Source organism: Protomyctophum bolini (genome assembly GCF_963924005.1).
Source record: "Protomyctophum bolini genome assembly, chromosome: 12".
Classification (NCBI taxonomy): Eukaryota; Metazoa; Chordata; class Actinopteri; order Myctophiformes; family Myctophidae; genus Protomyctophum; species Protomyctophum bolini.
In genome coordinates, this window is record NC_137873.1 from 11,050,028 (window position 1) to 11,071,948 (window position 21,921).

General features: G+C 43.3%; 1 protein-coding gene across 1 annotated transcript in view; it reads left to right on the plus strand.

Moving 5' to 3' along the window:
* LOC308325881 (guanine nucleotide exchange factor VAV3-like) overlaps positions 1 to 21,921 on the plus strand; it is a 58,639-nt gene that overhangs the window by 30,327 nt on the left and 6,391 nt on the right. Inside the window, exons 16-25 of the mRNA XM_080778615.1 lie at positions 1,217 to 1,318; positions 1,919 to 2,010; positions 4,428 to 4,450; positions 5,332 to 5,371; positions 7,626 to 7,756; positions 11,774 to 11,839; positions 12,141 to 12,175; positions 12,523 to 12,639; positions 15,403 to 15,490; positions 15,790 to 15,925. Coding sequence (XP_080634741.1) covers positions 1,217 to 1,318; positions 1,919 to 2,010; positions 4,428 to 4,450; positions 5,332 to 5,371; positions 7,626 to 7,756; positions 11,774 to 11,839; positions 12,141 to 12,175; positions 12,523 to 12,639; positions 15,403 to 15,490; positions 15,790 to 15,925 — 830 coding nt within the window. The remainder of the gene's footprint in view (positions 1 to 1,216; positions 1,319 to 1,918; positions 2,011 to 4,427; positions 4,451 to 5,331; positions 5,372 to 7,625; positions 7,757 to 11,773; positions 11,840 to 12,140; positions 12,176 to 12,522; positions 12,640 to 15,402; positions 15,491 to 15,789; positions 15,926 to 21,921) is intronic.

Here is a 21,921-nt window from a genome sequence, read left to right on the forward strand (position 1 = left end):
CTATACAAAGCATTCTCTGTCTGTTGTTTCAATTTGATGTCTCACTTGGTTTTCAAATCAGAGGCTTTTGGGTGGTACATTTTTCTCATTACGTTGTGTCGCTGGGAGGTTGGCCCTGTGAGACATCATCCTTTTCATATTCTTTTAACCCATTCTGAACGGGAACCCATTTTGGTGTTGGCATCATGTTATGCTTTAGCTATTGAAAAATAGCAGATCTACAAGCTCATAGCGCGCCACCGAGTGGCGCGCTACGAGCTTGTAGGTCTGCTATTTTTGAAAAATCGAAGAACGACTGACATTTTTAGAATCTGATCTCAGGTCAGAATGGGTTAATCAGACCAGTGTGTATCCAGTGGAAACCTCGTATGAATCTGATCTCAGGTCAGAATGGGTTAATATTGACGTGTGTGCGTATAGCCTATACATCGCTGCCTCTGCATGCTTGGATTGATCCGACAAATCCGTCTCTTTTGCTCTTTTTTGGGGGGAGGAGTGGGTGGGGATATAGGCCTACTACAGTATATGAGACCGCTGATGCTTGTTGCAGATACGTGGTTATGGTTGTGGTTGCGATCTGTGTTTTGTGAAATAACACTAGAAGAGCGGACCCCCTTTAAGACAGACGCGGCAGTGGTTCAGGGGTAGAGCGGCTGGATGGCAACCGTTGAGGTTCCCAGTTCGATCCCGGGCTCCCCCAGAATTAGTGTCGATGTGTCCTTGAGCAAGAGGCTGAACCCCTAATTGCTCACGATGAGCAGGTTGGTGCCTTGCATGGTTTCCACAGCGGTGTATGAATGTGTGTGTGAATGGGTGAATGGATGCACAATTGATTCAATATTTACTTTGGATAAAAGTGCTATTATAAAGGCTGCACCATTTTGCATTTACAGACAAATGTATACAGTAACCTTTGAAAGGGAAGTGGGGTCCTCATTAGAGAGTCAATCACAGCGACATTCCGTTAAAGTAGATGTGACTGGTGTGCCAGACATGGGGGAGGGGTGTCACTAGCTTTTATTTCTTATTTCAAAGGCATCCTCCTTTCACAGGTTCACATGCCGTCTCACACGCGGCCACATTCTATTTGACTTTGGCAGTGTTTGGATCACGCATGCATTACGTAACTGTGTTCTGTGTGTTTAAAACGGGGCTGTGAAAACTTCTTTCATCTGTCTGTCTCTGTCTGTCGTTCTTTCTTACCTTTTGCTCTCAGTTCAAATGTCCAACCAGAGAATGCCAGCAGTAACTCGCACCAGTTCAAGATGCACACCTTTGAGAGAATCACTTCATGTAGCTTCTGCCGCCTGTTGCTCAGGTGAGACTTTTATACTCTTGTGTTTAGAACGATGGTCTGTTAAGTCTTATTACTCTTCTCAGTAACATACAATGGAGTTTATATATATATCAAACGATTACATTTTTTTATCAGATTAATCAGACATTACAAATTCATTAATCATGATTAATCACCATTCGAGCTATGTCCAAATGTTGCCATGTTTTTCTGTATATTGTTGTGGGAATGGTCCAGTCCAGTGTGGTAGGATGGTGTCTCTCTGTCTTTCACCCCGTTGTCGTGCTATGTGATTTGAGCCACTGCCATGTAAATTGTGTTTTTCCCCTTCCAGATAGGGCTAGAATCAGCTAGATAGTGAAGAGTGAATGCAGGATTATGGGGATGTATGGGGAAGGTCATCCAAGCATGGATTCATTGCGTTACATATTTAATTTTATCTAATTAATTTCACAATTTAATTAACTTAATATATTATATTAGGGCTGTCAATTCAATTTTGACAGCCCTAATATAATATATATTATTTGTTATTACTATTACTATTACTGTAAGTCAATGTGAGTTGTTTCAGTCCAAACAAAAACCCTAAAAACTAAAATTCCTGTCTGTGTGTGTTAGGGGCATCTTCAATCAGGGATATCTGTGTATGAAATGTGATGTGGGGGCTCACAAAGAATGCCTGGGCCGACTGGGAGTCTGCGGGAGAACAGGTACAGAGATGTTGTATATTTCATCCTGTGGTGCACAGTTCATCACTGTGTGTGTGTGTGTGTGTGTGTGTGTGTGTGTGTGTGTGTGTGTGTGTGTGTGTGTGTGTGTGTGTGTGTGTGTGTGTGTGTGTGTGTGTGCGCACGCGCTTGTGTGCGTGTTTGTGTTATTCCACAACAATCTCGCAAACCGTCAGACCCTGCACTGCATGCACCTTTATTGTTAATTTGCCTTCAAAACGATGCCTGGCTTAATTCAAATCGAAACTCAAATCGTAAAGTGCAGAAACATAGAGGCAGGGAAAGAAATAAGGCTTGCATGACAGACATGTTATAGAAGTTGCAGACCTCCATCATCACTGAGATCCACAGGGAAGCAGCATGGTTATTAGCCTGTGTTGTTACATACAAATGTGCACTCTCAGAGTTATGGGGGTCCTTGAGAACCACTGCACACCAAATGGAACAGAGCCTTAAATCAAATCGCCGGTAACCAGGCGCGCAGCTATACGGGTGGGCCTGGGTGGGCCGCGGCCCACCCATATACAGAGCTGGACCACATATTGTGAATATTATCTATCTTCACCCAGCTTGCTACAGTTCAAAGTTCAACTTTATGTGTCGACAATACCAATTAAACCAAAGACCAACACAGCAACTATATACAGTTTCAAGGGTAAAGATGTTAAAAACTCTAAAATTGTGTTCTGTACAACCTAAAAGTGCAAAATGGCTCATAGCTCCAATACACATACAATACTGTAGTCCGGGCCATGTAATGTTCAGTTTGTGTGTGTGTGTGTGTGTGTGATGACTGTTCAGATGGTCAGATGGAGGGGATGTCCCTAAACAAAAAAATATCACTGGCGAGTATTTTGCATGAGAACTAGGCGAATAATCAGCCTCATTAAAAAAAAAATCACACCTGTGTGAACTGAGTGGTGCAACTCCCCCCCCCCCCCCCATATCTCTCTCTCATTAGCAGGCAACAGTGCAGCACTCTCTCTCTCTCTGTTTCTGGCACAACAGCACCCCTACTGGTACTAATAGTCATACTCGTGCTCATGTAACACATAGGTGAACACAGACATTGCCGTTCCTTGGAGTGGTTGCACCACTCAAAAATGTCATCTCTTTATCGCGGTTCACGTTCTTTGTGAATACAGTGTGAAAGAATATAATTTCAGGAAAATGAATCGCATTGGGGTGGGGGGAAATATCCCCTGTTGTGTAATATTATAAGGATCTTAAGACACTAATCACAAAGAAGAAGCACACACTGGTGATGCTGAAAAAGCCCCTCGGCTGGTTTAACAGCCTATCTATAGTATATAAGAACAAACTGTTCTTATAGTATCTCCTCTGACCCCTTACATGTTTTAAATGATGAATATCAACTGTTACCCTCCATGAGGCGGTGAGTCCATGAGTCCCGAAATATAAGAAAAACAGGCTAAAGAACTCTTTTGTACACCAGTCTGTTCTGCTTTTGAACCAAAATCGGTAAACCAAGAGGATATGTTCCACTGTTCTTGTTCCTGTCTGCTTCTGTGATTAGTGTCCTGTAATGTATCTTTTGTAATGTATTGTGTATGTCTTATCTGCAGCATCTTGAACGGTGACGTCATGGACGCAAAACAAATTTCAGTGAAAGCTGACAATAAAGTTGTATCGTATCGTATCGTATCGTATCGTATCGTATCGTATCGTATCGTATCGTATCGTATCGTATCGTATCGTATCGTCAATCTTATATCAGTCTTCATCAGGACATACAGTATACTTATGGATGAAGATCGAATAAGATCAAAACGTTGACGAGCAATACAAGTCCAGAGGAGCTCTTTCAGCATCACCAGTGTGCAGACTCTTCTTCTTCTTCTTGATATTTCTGTTTGTGCCACATGTGCGTGCACTGCCTTCTTCATACAGTCAAATGCAACCTTACTGTACATTATGTCCTTGCACTCTCCGACAACCTGTACTCCCTAGATTCTTAACATACGAACCAGAAGACAGGCTATTACGTGTGTAGTTATTTCTGCCCGTATAACCTTGTGTCAACCCTTAGCCTTGTGTCTCCTGCCTGGCACTTTAGTTCAGCTACATTGCCCTCCCTGACTAACTAGACACCTAACGACAGCTCAGTGTCACACAGGCCTGCCTCCTCAACTGAAGCACCGTATGGGTCGCTCCTCCTGCAGGTCTTTATGCATTCCAACCCATTATGAGGAGGGTGCGGCCAGCGTGTGTGTGTGTGTGTGTGTGTGTGTGTGTGTGTGTGTGTGCGTGTGTGTGTGTGTGTGTGTGTGTGTGTGTGTGTGTGTGTGCGTGCGCGCGCACGCACGTGCGCTAGGGTGTATATTCACGGGGCTGATCTCGTATTCACACTGTGTCTGCATGTATCTCCTCTCCTGCAGAACCAGCCACAACCAGGCCACAGGTAGGAGGACCGTGCACCCAGTGCACCGAGGCTCAGCCTTGACTCTCTACCCAGCACAGCTCCTGTCATTAGCATTAGTAATAGTAACACAGCATGCTTCAGAGGAAGCACTTGGTCCAACACGTTCACAATGAGCATGCATGCATGCATTCATGCATGCATGCATGCATGCATGCATTCATTCATTCATTCATTCATTCATTCATTCATTCATTCATTCATTCATTCATTCATTCATTCATGTGTTAGGTATCAGCAACATACATTGTGATACTCTTGGTTTGTTTAAAAATAATAATAATAATAATTAAAGCAAACATTACATTAAACAAAACACGTTAGATCAATTCAGATATTGCAGCTTTTTCCATCGATCATTTAGAACAAATTCCAGCCATGTTTCGGGTGTTTTTAGAGGGGAAACTACAGTAACTATACGGCTCTGCCTGAAGTCCATAACACCATTGTGCTCAATCAATACCCATCAATTCGGACAAATGTTCATGATCAACATTGGGATTTACAACCTGTGGGCTGGTTCTCCATTTCCCTGAAAATGGCCCACCGTTTTGGTGGGAAGTATTTGGTGCAGAGACTATAGGGGAATAAAAGAGCAAGACATGTTTAAGAGTGATATTGTTCTTTGGCATGGCTCTTGATGCAAAATAGAATCTCTTCTTCTCTCTCCCTCTGTGTCACTCTATCTCATAATATGCCCCTCCACCCTCCTCTCTCTCTCTCTCTCTCTCTCTCTCTCTCTCTCTCTCTCTCTCTCTCTCTCTCTCTCTCTCTCTCTCTCTCTCTCTCTCTCTCTCTCTCTCTCTCTCTCTCTCTCTCTCTCTCTCTCTCTCTCTCTCTCTCCCATGCATCCCACCGACCAGCCACAGAGGGGTACCATGACACAGAGGCAAGCAGACCCAGGTCAGTGCATTGCTTTGTGAAGCCCACTCAGGGCCTTGCACTCTGCTTCTATAGCCGGTCACTTTTCATCTCAGCTCGGCTCGGCTGAATAACTGTGAGGGCGGGCTGTAGTCAGTTATATAGGCCTGCGTGAGATTTGGTAGTGGATAGACAAAAGATAAAAGCTATCCCTCTGAGTTATTATGTGACCAACCTTTTGGCTTTGTGATCTAATATTTCCTCCGCTTATTTATCTTTCTCTTTTTCTCCACATGATCAGAATTGATGCGCATCCATCCTGCTTGTGATTCTATAGGCACTTGCCTATTCAAAGAGGGAAAAAGAAACACAGATATTCCAAGATACATATTCAATCAAATAAATATGTAGGCCTATGTATTTGAATTTACAAAAATGAGAGTAATATTGAATGATTGAATGATTGATTGATTGATTGATTGAATACTTTATGAACATGCTTAATAACAGTACAGGTATAGTCAAAGGTTATGCTAAAATGACGCCCGCTTCAGACGTTATCAACCGACAATCACAAATATGCTCCTTATCAGACCATGCAATGGAGCAATATGGACATTAGACATTTCCTATACATACTGCCTAGGCCAGGGGTGGGCAATTATTTTTCCCAAGAAAATATTGTTCAGGGCCGGGCGTACGTTTTATTTTCTAATTTCCATCTTACTAACCTTTCTAACCTTTCATGGGCCGGTCAGAGACAGCCGAAGGGCCATGTAATGCCCAAGTCTGGCCTATAGAGCGCCGAAGTCCTGATGTCACTCGCTCGTCCCCTCGATTTCCCTGGTTCACGGAAGTAATTTCTCTATGGAGAATAACATCGGGTCTTAATATCGTCTACTATAAGCATTGTGGTCCAAAAATAAACAAGCTGTCTCTGCGTTATTGTCAGGGAGGTGTCTCTGTATCGTTTGCAACAGTCAGTCACTCATATATATGATACAGTCTGTTAGGGTAGTGTTAGTACTATAGTCGGACAATGCGACCAATGTTGGACAATGGCTGACAACGTCAATATGTAGGAAATGTCGACACTGGCTCCATTGCATGGTCTTGATAAGGGCTGATGACGGTTATAATGGTCTGATAACATCCAAAACGCAAAAAATGATAACACAAAAACGACCAGGGGCTTGTTTCCATTGTGGTCCTTTGTACTAAATCCATCAGTAATGTATATAATACAGACAAGACAATACAATACAATACAAAATTCTAAGCTTAACGCTCAGAAGAATCACAAGGCATATTTATAGACTAAGTAGGGGAGGGGGCGGGGGTCAGGGGACAGCGGGACGTGTAAAGATGCCTGTAACCCAGTGTGCTAAAAGACACTTCTCACTAACACCACACGGCGTATAGCGCTAAAAACCCATACTGGCACGGATATGAACTGGAGTGGGCGGATTCATTATGAGAGTTGCTGTGGGAGAAATGCCTGCAGGAGGAAAAAAAGAAATTGCTATTTACCAACCTCTTAGAGCCGCAGAGCTTTGCCTTTGTGATAAATCAACATCGATAAGGGGGGCTTATATGAGAGTCAGTTGTGCTTATTGTGCTCCAACCGGCGACGGGACGTGCGATATTCCAGTCATCTGGGGTCACTGTCAACTCTAATAGCGCCCTCAGGGATGCTTTCCAGGGCAGGGATGGCTGGGGGCTGTGCGAGCGCCAGGAGACTAAGCGGCTGTGTCTGCTTATATGGCAGCGGCTTTTAGTCTTAGTAACAGTGGTGTGGTGTGTGTGTGTGTGTGTGTGTGTGCGTGTGTGTGTGTGTGTGTGTGTGTGCGTGTGCAACTGACAATGCTATAAGGACGCACTGGACATTTACAACTGCACAGGAGGAAGACTGCATGGTGAAGACTTGTTAGTGCTTTAGGGAGAGTGCCATTCTGACAAACCACAGTATTCGGTTATACAGTATCAGAATGCTGTGGGAAAGTTCTCCAATATACTGTACCTCTTGAACACTTTAAACCTGCTATTAGGCATTATCATAGCTGAAACCTTGTGATCTAACTTGCAAATCTAAGCAAAAAATAGCAGATCTATACTGTTCATGCTCACAGCTTATACTGTATAAAGTTCACACCCCATTGTCTTGACATTATGCCTTTGACCCTTATGGCTCCTACTCAGTTATCGAGGGATTTCAGTTGATTGATACCGTTGCACTTGTGAGTCACTCTGCCTCAAATTGTGTGAAATGTAAATGTGTGTATTCCCTGTCGGCCAGGATTACCCAGAATGCTCGTGATCAGAGACTACTGCGGCGTGCCCTGCCCCCAGTGCGGACCCCCTCTGAGCGTTCACGCAGGCGAAGTCATTGAACTGATGAATGCAGACCTACACAGCTCCTGGTGGCAGGTATACACGTGTGTGTGTGTGTGTGTGTGTGTGTGTGTGTGTCTATGGGGGGGGGGGTTCTGTGGCAGTGTGTGTGTGCATGTTATCCTCTCACTCCTGTGTTTTCACATGTTTTGTATTACTAATATTTTGATTTGATAAAAAGCAGATATGCAGAAATTCAAGTCAATGGGCTACTTCATCGTTTGACAAAAAGCCTTAATGGTGTTCATACACTATTACGCAAAAAAGTATTTTGCAATTATTAGTTTTTTACATTTTGCCAATAATTATATCTCTAAAATAGGGAAGCCTGGTTGAAATGGTTGAAAGGGGTTAAAACACACATGCACGAAGCATGAACGAACGCACGCACGCACCCGCACACACACACACACACACACACACACACACACACACACACACACACACACACACACACACACACACACACACACACACACACACTAGCGACAGGACGTCACAACGTGGCTTCCGTTGACAATGTGTAATCACCTGATAATTGCGGCTCTTACACTTGTTTATGAGCCACAGATGGCGACTGTTGCCATTGTTTATCCCACCGAGTGGAGACACAATGACGAGGTCAGGGAGGAGATCAGTCACCGGTCTGTCCCGACCACATTCAGCCATGTTCCGCGACGAATGGTGCGCGGCGGCCACTTCAACGTCTCCTCGGATTAAATCAAGGAGAGCCCGCATTAGATGATCTAACCAATTAAGCAGGCTTCAGTTGATTAATTAAGTGCCAGGCGACGAGACGGTAAAACTGCAGACACTCCGCCCTGCCGAGGACATTTTAACGGCGGCGCGCAAGCCCTTGTGTACTCTCATATTTAGCAGCTGTCTCGCAGGGCAACTGCCAACGAGTTTAGAGGGTTTGACTTTATCTTATGTTGGAAAGGACGGTGATTTATAGGAGCGGTGTCTTGCGGGAGCCCTCCCTGGCCATTCCTCACTCACTTTTTACGAGGGTGCTAAAACCCCAGCCCTCCTTTTCTTCGGGGGGCTCTTCGGATCAGACCTGCAGTTTATGTCCACAGAACCGACGGCTGGGACTTGAGCCTGCGTTACTTACACGCGTGCGAGTGTCACGCCAGAAATAGTCGATCTATAAGCTCACACCGGCTAGATCGTTCATATGCCAGGGTCTATAGATAGGCTATCTTTGGTCTATATACCGTACTTGCACACAACGAATGATCAATCTGGAGTAAGTCTGTTCGAGGGTTCAAGTTCAAGGTTCCCCAAGTTCAAGTGTTTCCCAAATTTTTTACGTCATGTGGCAGTCAAGTCTATGGACTTTTAATGTTTGTTTAGAATATGATGTTTGTTTAAAGTAATCACAAGTGTGATTTTTGAGTGGCGCTAGCCACTCCTATCGACAGCAATGTGTGTCCAAGGCTGGCTGGGTCTGTCTGTCCGAGTACGGAAATAGCGTTTGTTGACCACCAAGTGTCACTGTTGCGCAGCCTAAAACACACACACACACACACACACACACACACACACACACACACACACACACACACACACACACACACACACACACACACACACATATGCCAGGGAGGAGGGCTTGAACAGCACCACTCAGACGGGTCTTTTCAGACTTCTTTTCTTTTCACTGGCTATATCGTTCATTATGCCTGATATGATTGAAGAAGCTGTCTGTCGGTTGCTTACAGCAGAGGTTCTCAAACATGTTTTGCTCAGGTCACCAAAAAATCGTTTTCAGCCATGGTTGTAGATCGGCAATTTTTGGTACAGTACTTAGTTTGGTACAAACTAAATATAGAGGGTCTAAGTGGTTAAACTATCAAAGTATCCTGTGGCACCCGTGGACTTGCATCAAGGCACCCTGGTGTGCCACGGCACCCACTTTGAAAAACCCTGGTTTACAGTATATGGCCATGAACGCCATGGAGACTCGCAATTACAGCCCAGCAGGGATGCCGACTGTCATGGCTCTGGGACCGAAGGGACCCACAGCCGCAAACACACACCACTCGCCACCATGGTGACGGCGTAACACGTTTTGGGGGGGCGGAGATAATCCAAGACACTGAATGATGAAGCACACTGTGTGTGTGTTTATTTTATTCCTATGCATAAGGACATGCTAATAAGGCTACTTAATCTTGGGCGTCCCCATCGGCGCCAGGGGATGAAATTACAGAACATTGAGAATTCATATCCCCTGTTACCCAGAAGGCAATTATCCCCTATCCCACCGGCAGAACAATACAATCAATCACCATAATTTCATTTGATCCGCCGGCTGCCGCCTGTTTACGCCGACAGAGTAATAAGTTTAATCTTTATCATGCGCTTATCGAAGGCATAACAAATAGACGGGGAGGGGGGGCGGGGGGTTCGGGAGGGGTGCTCCAAAAACCTTTGATGAAATGTTATTAAGGCTTGAATGAATCACAGAGATGGGGTAAAGGATTCGCTTTCCAATCGAGTTACTGCTAGAAGCCTGCACGGTCCCAAAATGCATTTCATGCGCTAATAAAGAGTGAGGAGGGGAGCCTCTGCAGTCAGGCAGGAAGCTGTGAGTGAAGAGCATAGCCTCGGCTATGATGTGTTCCCTGATTGACTCCAACACGACTTCAAATTGACCTCCAACTCCAGACTGGAAGTGCCGTTTTGGACGTAACGCGATATACATAGACTTGTTGCTCAGTGCAACCTATTACAATACACTGTATATATGACGTCCTTTATATATAAATGGTTATCATGAAAAAAACACACAGCCTTGTGGGAGAAATTAACTAATTTGTTACCCTAAATTGGTTTACATTGCTGAAAGAAAAAGGGGCTTTTCTACATTGTGTGTCAATGAGATTCATATGAAGCTGAAGTCGACGAGTGCCAGACAGCTCATGCTGTCTGCCTGTCTGGGTAATCAAGGACTACAGAATAAGATCCATTATTTAGTGCTTAAACCAGGCTCTTGTTTTGATGCAGCACAAATCTAACTGCCGGCAGAGTCTGACTCTGAACTGTAATTAACTCGGGGTGCAAATTAGACACGCTGCTTGTTGTGAGCTAATTGCTGAGGATTTATTGAAGAGAGTTTGGGAGGAGGGCGGGAAAAAGATGAGAGTGAGATGGGTGGGGGGGGCCTGCCTCCTTCCAGACATGTGATCAGTGGTGGAAAGTAGCTACTGAAGTACTGTACTTATTAACTACAAATTTGAGTATTTTTACTGGATTCTTTTTCAGTAGGTACTTTACTTCTACTTCAGTAAATCTCAGAGTCAAATATTGTACTGTTACTAGTTTTGTAATAATTTTGATTATTATTATAAAACATGCATACAACTTTATCCCTGATTCCCTATATACCTCAGTTATTTGAAATGTGAGCTTGTAGATCGTCAATTTTCAATGCCCTGTGGTTCGACCCCTGATTAAGGTTGGTGAACATGCATTAAGGTTGCATGCCGACCGGATTAAGGTTGGCGAACATGCATTAAGGTTGCCGACCGGATTAAGGTTGGCGAACATGCATTAAGGTTGCCGACCGGATTAAGGTTGGCGAACATGCATTACGGTTGCCGACCGGATTAAGGTTGGCGAACATGCATTAAGGTTGCCGACCGCGTTGGTTGGCGAACATGCATTAAGGTTGCCGACCGCGTTGGTTGGCGAACATGCATTAAGGTTGCCGACCGGATTATGGTTGGCGAACATGCGCTGCTCCATGTTTAGGTTAGGGTTAGAGATAGGGTTAGTAAGGTTAGTAATGGTCGAACTAACGGGAGGTCGTACCAATGCCACTTAAACTACCAAAAGTAAAAGTAAATCTTCAGTGATCAGAATGTATTCAAAAGATTAACTTTTACTTTTGATAGTTTAAGTATTGTCCTTGCTCAAGTACATTTTTAATACTAGACTTGTACTTGTAACAGGAGAGTATTTCTACATTGCAGTATAGGCAATGTAGAATGTCCTTCCAGACATGCGATAAACGTGGTTAACAGTCCTATAATTGCCGTTTTACAGGGCAGAGTTCCAGCGACGAACAGGATCGGCTTCTTTCCGAATGACGCCGTCAAGCCCTGCCCATGTGTAAGTGTACACTTTCCCAATTAAAAAGCCGCACGCGCTCGTCTTCATCAGCTATATCTCCACAAGCTCCTTGATGCGAATTACAGCACCCTCTGTGGAAGATGGCCAGTTATCGACACCTTCACACGCGGGGAGTGATGCTTTTCAATCATGTGGCGGTTCTTGACTGTTGTGTGAGAGGGTCCGATTTGAGCCATTAGATGTGGGAGAGAATATCAGATTACCACAAATAACCTCTGCCCTCTCTCTATTGACTCCATTAAGAGAGAATAACCACCGTTTTCTTTCCGCTCCACCCCAGGTTCCCAAACCAGTCGATTACTCAAGCCAGCTCTGGTAAGCGATGGAAACAAATTACTATAGATTACAATATTCACAACTAAGCAATTCTTATTTCATGCTATTGAGCCACTTTGATTTTTTCCTGTCCACGTGCAAGGAATTATTGATTAAAGCCGTGGATCTTCTCCTCCACGTGGGGTCTAGGGACACTCAGGGGTCCATGGGGAGGCTCCAGTTAAATGTCTGATAATTTGTTAAATTAAAACTGTAGATTGTGGTCCCGGAGATCACATGGGGGTCCCTGGCCTAATGCATATCAAACTGGTGCCCACAAAAAAAAAAAGGTTGAGCCTCACTGGATTTAACTTAAAGCCTAATTCACTCTCAACACGATGATTCAGGTTCGCAGGGCCTTTAGAGAGGTGCCAGGCAGAAGTGGAACTCCTGGACCGAGGGAACAGTGCCTATCTGGTCAGACACCGAAGTAAAGAGTGTCCCGGGTACGCCATCAGTATCAAGTAAGAGTCACTGCATGGGGGAAAGGGTGGAGTAGTGTTTCCATACAGGTCAGAAATGTGACTTCTCTGGAAATCGTCAAATATTGCGTGCGTTTCCAATGGTACTTATGCGCGACGCTGCCATACGACGAAGTAGAGGCATTCGTTTATACCATTTAGACCCGTTACACTTATATGTTGTTATACCTTTCAACCGGGGACAGCATCATTAGTTGTTACTATATTGAAATCCCTAACAGCTCCTCTGTGGGAAGCACTCAGCTGGGTGAATTTCCACCGCGGGAAGTGGTATAAAATAAAAATATAAAATAATAATATCAGCCGCAGTCCTAAACATTTAAAAACAATATGGTGATGCAAGGTCCCCCCCCCCTCCCCCCGACAGTGACGATATTATTAACAAAATTAATCATTGTTCTTCTGGCTGTCAGAAGGTGCAGAATTGTATTTAAAATAAGGATTGCCGCGTTCTCCTCCAGCAGATGAATCAACCTGTCGTAATGTCTAAATGTTTTACCTGGGGAGGTCAGATGACTGTATATCCCTCTTTTGAAACAGTGGTTTTTATAGAGATCTCTCACGCCATGCACGCCAAAGCCCGTCAGCTTCTTTGAAAGAAACATTTTATAAAATCGTCTTGTCCTAAGCCGGGGAGATTACAGAGAATCAGTCTGGATGTTGAAATTGTATTTTAAAAGTAGAATATTTAGCGGGTGACGCATCAGTCTATTACAGACCATTTGGGTGGGTGGACTCCCACAGCCCTCTGTCAATGCTTTCATGCGTCAGCCTGCTTGTGAATGCTCCGGTCCTAATTGCCTGTCCCACTGCTTAAGATCGTTATCAGCAAGTCCATCTGAGCAAATGGAGCTTAACACACACTGAGGCTTTCCTCTCTGACAGCCAAAGCAATACAGACTGCAATAGCAAGCAGTTATCTTTACTTACCGTAAGTACGGTTTTAAGGTATACTTTTAGTTTATGTTGATTTGGTCATACTTCATGCTTCTATCTAGACTCCACTATACTGTACATCTGAGAGTCAAATACCGTACGTTATTCCCCACTACAATTTTTGGACAGCTTTACTTTCTAGTTATTAAATTATTAATGCAATGTACATTAACTGAGAAATGATTATGTATACCAAAAATATGATTGCGAAATGGACCATTCTGCATAACGAGTACTAATGATGATGTTTAGGTGAAAAAAGAACAGGAAAAAATATATATTAATTAAGTAATTAATTAATATAAAAATGTTACTGAAAAGCATCGTTGGGGCTTACAGGGTTAAGTATATTTTGATGCCGGTGTCCTTTTTTTATGCTTTTACTCAAGCATTTTTTTTTCACTTGATTGATTGATAATTTTATTAGAACAATAAAATGCAAACAGTACAGGGGTACAGTCAAGCACAAATGGTCCCATACATTCATTCAAAACACAACAATGACATCAGCAATGATATATCTCAAACATAAATACATTGGGAAACAAAGGAAGCCCCCCCCCCCCCCTCCTTTGTTTCCCAATTTATTTAAAGAGGTGGGGAAATCACATTCTCTCCCTTTGGCCTGATGACAGTGACAGATGAATTTTCAGACCTTGTTTAAAGGAAACCAGTGATTTGCTTGTTTTGAGGGAAGGGGGAGGGTATTCCACACATGAGTGGCTGTGCTGTGGAAGGTGGATTTACCGATATTTGTTCTAAAAAATGGGTGGCACCAGATCATTATTCACACTCCCTCGTCTAGTGTTGTGTCTGTGTGAATTGCTTACCTTTTTGAGGTAATCAGTCATGAGTAACTAGGCACTATGTTACTTTTACTTTATGCAGTACGCGTGAGCATTGCAGCTCCTCCAAATCCACCCTGATGACGAGGATAACAACCTCCGTCCGTCTATCTATCTCAATGTGTAGAGCACACCTATACCTCCGCACTCCACACACATCAATAATGTATTACTCAGCGTATATATATCCATAATGTATAAGTGAATTTGCAATGTGAGCGTGTTTTCTCACGTACATTATATGCAGCACATTGACAGATTCATAATAAGGGCCCTCATCGGAGTCATCGCCCATCTCTGTGATTTTGTACATGATCTGGTGGTAGAGCCAGGAAGAACAGTGCCCCTGGTGGAATATGATCACAGGTGCTTGTTTTCCCCCAAGGTCGGCCTAGCTCCTCCCATTTCCCCAAAAATGATGTGATTTTCACAAGAAGTTTTACTTTTTAATTAGACTGAGTTGAGCATGAATTCAGGTTGTAGATGTAAATCTTTTGTTTGTGTTTTGATTTAACCACTCTTAAACCATTAAGACCCGAGGCTGATATTCTACAAATGCCTTCTAAAATCAGTAGGCTACAGGTTTCAAACTTTAAAGATTTTTCTAAAAGGTTCATACATAACAGATGTACAAGCTCCGAGCATTATTCTTTCTTTTCAATATGAATTGATTTCTTCTTTTTTTCTTTTCAACCGAACCCCCACAGCCGCACCTGTTAGTGCGAGCAGGCTAAAACCAAAGTGAAACTATTAGACGTACAGTATATTTATGTGGGACCTCAACTGGCAGCAGCACGCAGCAGCAGCAGCAGCAGGATGACTGCAGGCTGGGTGCCGGTTGTCATGGCTGTGCTGTGCATGGACCGTGAACCCGGTGTCGTGACGGCTTTGCCATAGTGACAAGATTGATGGGATTGCATGTATAGTTAATTAGCAGGGTCATGTCTTATTCATACACCTGCAGGTTCAACGACGAAGTCAAGCACATTAAGATTCTGACCAAGGACGGCTGCTTCTACATCGCAGAGAGTCGCCTGTTCAAGTCTGTGCTGGTGAGCTTTTCACACACTGCACTGCAGCTCTAAAGAATTTGCACGTTAAGGCAATTTACAAATATTATTATACCTTTGGAACATTCCACTACACTCATTTGGGACTTTATAGCATCATGTTCAGGGTTCAATTTGTAAAGAAATTAATAAAAACACACATTTTCTTAGCCACCTAAAATTTGATATTCATTTATTTTGTTTTTATCTGCAATCCAGCATGCCTCTGTATGTTTCATTTGAAATAGGTTTCACCTACTACACTATAGACTAATGTGTGTCGGTATGTTTGTGCTGTGCAGGACTTGGTTGAGTACTACAAGCAGCACTCTCTGAAGGAGGGATTCAGGAGTCTGGACACCACACTGCAGGTGCCCTACAGGCAGCAACCGGCCAATGGCTGCTGCATGCCCAAGGCCATTACCAGGACCAGCAGCCGTGAGTAGTCTGTCTAAATAAACAATCAACACCCCCTCACTCACTCTGAGGTGTCCTCTGTCTGTCTGTCTGTCTAGCTCACTGTCCTACGTGTGCCTTTACTTCTCTTGGCACACAACGTTATACCACCACAGATTATATTAATAGACAGAGTTAGGTAAAATATATATATATATATATTGAATTTAATTAATGTTCACTTGAGTAGAAGTGCACAGTTAATCAAAGGAATTAATTTAACAGATTTTATTTATTCAATTTCAATCATTTTTTATTTTCAAAAATACATACAATAATACCAGATCTACAAGCTCACAACAGGCCGTGAGTTTTTAAATGAGCTATTTTTGATAACTCATGGAGACATGAGAATTATGCAGCGAGGGGAGATGTGAAGCGTGATCTATCTTTGCCTTCATTTGCCATTAACAGTCTGTCTGTCACCACAACACGCGTGCCAGAAAATATCAAAGCTTAATTTAGCTAACGTGTTTGTTTCTGCCTTATAATAGTATGTTTTGTGTAAAAATAAATGGCACTCCTAGCTCTCTCGGCAGAATTATTAGGTTCAATGTGAGATCCTCCCATTGACAACCCCAGCAAAACACTACTAGGCCAGGGCGGCATTCTTTGTGAAGAAAGAGTTTTCGTTTCCGATCGAATGAAGTTTCGCTCAGAAGGTCTCACATCATCCTGGAATGATTACCATGACAATGAATAATATAAGCAAACTTAACTTGTACTTCACTTCAGGGTTTTACCAAAAAACATCTTGTCGGTTTGAAACCACAACTAAAAACATGGCAGAACACGGCAAACTTCAGAAAGTTGGAAGAACTTCAGACTTCAGTACTTTGAGCTGATGCCTCTGGAGGAGAATATCTTAAACAAGGTTCAAGGCACGCTTTGAGCTTAAGCTCTGGGCCTGCAGTAGTACAGTAAATGTATGATCACACAGTCCACCAAAAATACTCTAGTAGTTTGCGTGTGCAGACAATACAATTGATTGTTTGTAGCTTGCACACGTGTTCTTTCACAGACCAGTTTTGCCCTTTCCACAAACGACTGCACCAAAATATCCCGGCACACATTAGATCACTGTGCTGACAAAGCATTATGTAGTTATTAGACACTCGAGTGGAAATGTCTTAATCCCCGAGGCGGGTCTTGTATTTGACGTACGAGACATGCTGAAAAATATTTAGCTCCGCATAATGAGCACTAACGCACTTCTCCTCCAAAGAGTGCAGCGTTCAGCTTTCCTGAGGAGATAGTCGATTGTTTCTCTTTTTTCTTCTAGAATTATGTTTTTTTTGTATCAGTCTGTTTTGTGGTATTTAGTTGCATTCACTTTAAGCAACAAGAACATTAAACGTGATGGAATTGGTCTTTGTGGCATTACAGGAATGGCTTCAGCAATGCTGACTCGACAGTGTACTGTACATATCATCACTCTAAATTGCAGGCTACAGAATACACATGTATATCCCGAGCATTAGATTAACTGTACATTGCTGTGAGTTGCCAAGTCTATTACTGTATATCAATGGTAACGGCCCCTTTGAGCTCCAGGTAGGATTTAATAAATTAGGATTACTGATTACTGTTGGCATTAAATTAACACTGAGGATTTTAGAGTAATGATTTACGGGGAAACCCCCCGTGTGAAGTAAGTGGTGCAACTCTGTGTGGGGGTCCCCGGGGAGGGGGGGGGGGGTTCCAGACCCACAGGAACGCACCCAGGGTGCCGGCCCGATTCCGGCGAGCCGCCCCGCGTCCAAAACGGTTGAGAAATGACAGAGTTACCGTGTGCGTCCCTCTACTGTACTGTACTGTACTGTACTGTACTGTACTGTACTGTACTGTACTGTACTGTACTGTACTGTACTGTACTGGCGCACCCAAAATCACCATATATACAGTTAATATGTGCGTGTGTTTGTGTGTGTGTATTAGGTTGCGCACAGGTGGTGAAAAACAACCATGCTGTTTTCGTGCTCAGGCGCACGCACCCAGAGACACACAGTCACTTAAGGAAGTGGTTGCACCACTTAAAAAATAAATGTGTCAAATGGGGGTTTGTGGCCTAAATGCATATTATGAAAATGTTGTCCTTGAAAATGGGTCGAGAATAACGTTATTAGATGGTGCGAGGACCACCAGTACTGACATTGCCTATTTCAGAACGACACCTTCCTATTAATGCATCCTCATTCATGTCCAAGAGACAACTGTGATATCTTGACACATCAACTTAATTATCACATGCTCTCAAGTTCGGTTCTTTATTTAAACCACATGTTAAAACATGGCCTTGTGTGCACACTGCACGTTCTGCATCAGAGCCCAGAGAAATGGATACTGCTGCTGTACACATAGAAACACATTATTAACACTGCTATTATCAAATTATCTAAAAAAAACTTGTGAAATGGAACATTGTACATAATAAGTACTCAAGTATATTTGGATGCCAATAGTTTTGTACTTTTACTTGAGTAAATTTGGAAAACCATACTTTTTGTGCTGTATTTCTATATTGTGGTTGGTTATTTATGCGCAAGTAAAAGATTAATTCTTCCACCTACTGCTGTCAACTAAACTAGCATTGACAGCTGTGCTTTGTCCCATCTTGCACTGGGTGCAAGGTAGAACTTCTAGGCTTATAGATCTGCCATTGCAAAAAGAATAGTCAAGTGTGTAAGTCAATAAAGTTTGATTTGATTTGAAGTGGATCTCGAGACGTAAAACATGGGAACATCAGTTATCAGTTATCTATGACGTAGGCCTACAACTTGAAATGTAATTGGCAGCCTGATTTGTCCCCCATTGGCTTCCATAATCAAATTTAAGTTTAGTAATTCAGTTTCAAAACAAGGAAAGAAGTTAGTAGAGGTGCTACAGTATGGCAGTGTGTGTGAGAACCAGTCAAGCAGTTTAAGAGATTAGCCATGCCCATGGACCAACAGACTGTCGGGGTGAGTGGTAACAAGACCCTAACGCACGGACAATGGAAGCAGAGCATTTCAACTCTTTTTCTACACATAACAGGGGCAACAGGGCAATATCGCTTCAGAGTGTACATTTCAGAAGGAGAAAAAGAAGAAAGAGTGGGCAGAAAAAGAAAACGACAAAAAAAAACGAGCATTTCAACTCTTAACTTTCATTAAACTAAAAGGGGGGGGGGGGGGAGCTTCGCGCCTGATCAGTCTCTATCCTTTTAATATTAGATTCTGAAGAATAATCACAGCACAATTAGACAAGACAGGTAAACAGCAAACAAGGGTAGACAGGAAGCTCATAGAACACTACTACTACAAAATAAGATACAAAACAGAGAGCTACAGAAATAACTAAACTAAACACCTAAACCAACAGGAAACGAGAACATGAGAAATGTCCAAAATTGCCCGGGATATTATATAGAATATTATATTATTAATTTAAAAATAAAGAAAAAAAATCACTTGTTATTGTAAAAACCAGCGGAAGAGGGCCAGCACGTGCTGCTTGGATCTAAAAAATGAACTTGATACATTGTTTTGTGTATTGTCCTTTGTCAAATAAACATTAAAATTCCCATATTCAAGGAATATTCGAAAATCTAATATTATTTTACCAGTCCTAGCAGACAGAGAAGAGTGGAAGAAAGAGGATGGAAGAGAAAAACAGCAGGGAAATAGGTGGAGAATACAGTCGGACGGAGAGTATAGGAACATTTGAGGATAGAACTGAAGATGAGTTCAGAGGGATCAGTTGAGCAGCATTGCAATGGAGAGAGAGAGCTTAAAAAAAGAGAGGAAGAGATTGTGAGAAAGGGAGAACAAAGAGAACGGACGGACTGATAGAAGAAGAAAGAAACGTCTGCACTCTGTGAAACAGGGAGCAGAGGGGGGGCAGAAGAAAGAGAAACGAGAGAGAGAGAGAGAGAGCAGAGGGAGGGATGTAGAGATCGGCAGCTCTGCATGGCTTTGCAGCACTGGCCCAGTTAGGGTCCCGTGCCCCAGGCAAACACTGGGAGGGCTGCCTCGCTGAGCAGCCATGCTGCTGCAGCCTCCAGGATGGCAGCACAATTTTATTGACAGGACATGACATTTCACTCGGGCTGCCAGCCGAGAGAAAAGCGTGTGACAGCTGCATTGCTGCACCTGGGGGACGATCCCCGCGTCCCCCACACGACACGACGAGGGACTGCCGCTGCCGCACCCGTTTTCTGCCAGAAATAAATTCAAGAAACATCTCTGGACCCCCCACACAATCATAAAAAGTTTTTAAATACCATCTGATGTTCAAAAAACAAAGACAAAATATAACAACAGCACAGAGCAGCTGGAGGCAAAATGCCACAACTTTAAACACAAGTTGTCGTGTAAAAACTTCACAACGCATCACATTGCAAGGAGTTTGTAGATCTGCTATTGTCACTTGTCACTTGTCATTGTGCTATTTTGCTCGTAATTACATATCCAAGACGTAATGTAAAGTCTGAACTTAGCCCCTTGTGTGCATTCCAGTGATGGAAGAAGTAAAAGTTTTGAAAAGTGGAAGTACTTCAGTAAAGTAAATATACCACAACGTTGTACTTAAGTACTTAGTTACTTTACGACAAAAAAAAAGAAAAAAACAAGAATCCTAGCGCGTCCAGCTGTTCCCCTTTCCTGCCAAGAGCGCCGTGCTCCTGCTGGGCGTTCAGAGACAACCTCTGGAGACCTCGCCTGGTGTGCATGGGAACCGCTTCCCCAAGCCTCCTCCATACAGTACAGTGACTGATGGAACGGCAAAGAGGAGTCAGAACACTGCACAGCAGACGTTCCCATGGCACACATACCATTTATTTATGCGTTTATTTGGTAGGGACAGCGCATATTAATGACCACCACAAATACAGTGCTGTGTAATGTTTATGTTTATTTATTTGATATGGACATATAACAATTAGAGTTGTACAGTTTGTCGATGCATCGTTTACACTAGTACGTGTGTTAGCACATGCTAATACACCGGGTTTAGCAAGAATGCTAGTTTACATCCGTATAGTCCCCAGACTGAAAACAAGCAACAATACAAAAATAGCCCATGTAAACATTACTAAAAGGGTACAAAGAGTAAAAACAATACGCTAGCAGACGGTTTGCGAAAACAGCTGCTTTCTTAGATGCGTGTACATTTATTTGCACATGCCCAAAATGATCAAACCATGTTTAATCTCTAATTACGACCATAGGTCGCATTTTCGATGAGAACCTGGTTCTCCCGTCAGTTGGTCGGGCTACACTTGGTCACGCCTCGTGACATCACGCCTCCATATATGGTCACACCTCATGACATCACACCTCGTGACACGTCACGCCACCATATATGGCCATCTCCATATATGAAGACCACGACACTGACCTCATCTGACCCTGGATACATCCACACATGGAGATGACTGGATCATCACCTATAGATCTGCATATATGGAGCCGGCCAGCAACTCTACATCTGACCTCAAACCCTTAGATCTCCATATATGGAGCTGACCTGTTCTGACATTCCATATGTTGATCCCTCCCCACCCGTCCTTCCTGTTCTGACATTCCATATGTTGATCTGACCTCATCAAACCCTGTACACTCAAGACACGCTCCATACAGTATATGGCCAGTACAGAATTCATTCCATATGTTGATCTGACAGACAGACAGAGAGACAGACAGCTCATAGACAGCTAGACTCTTGCAGAGCCACATTGTAAAAGATAAAAGTTCACTCGTACACACACACACACACACACACACACACACACACACACACACACACACACACACACACACACACACACACTCACTCACACTCACACTCACACTCACACTCACACTCACATGCATACGAACGGCATGGGAATACAGACCCCCAGTAAGGAAAAAAAGGATTAAAGAAGAGTTGAGACAAATTGGCCTCCATTTAGCTATCCCTGTGGGGCTCGGGGCGGGGGAAAGGCAGGCCGCCATATG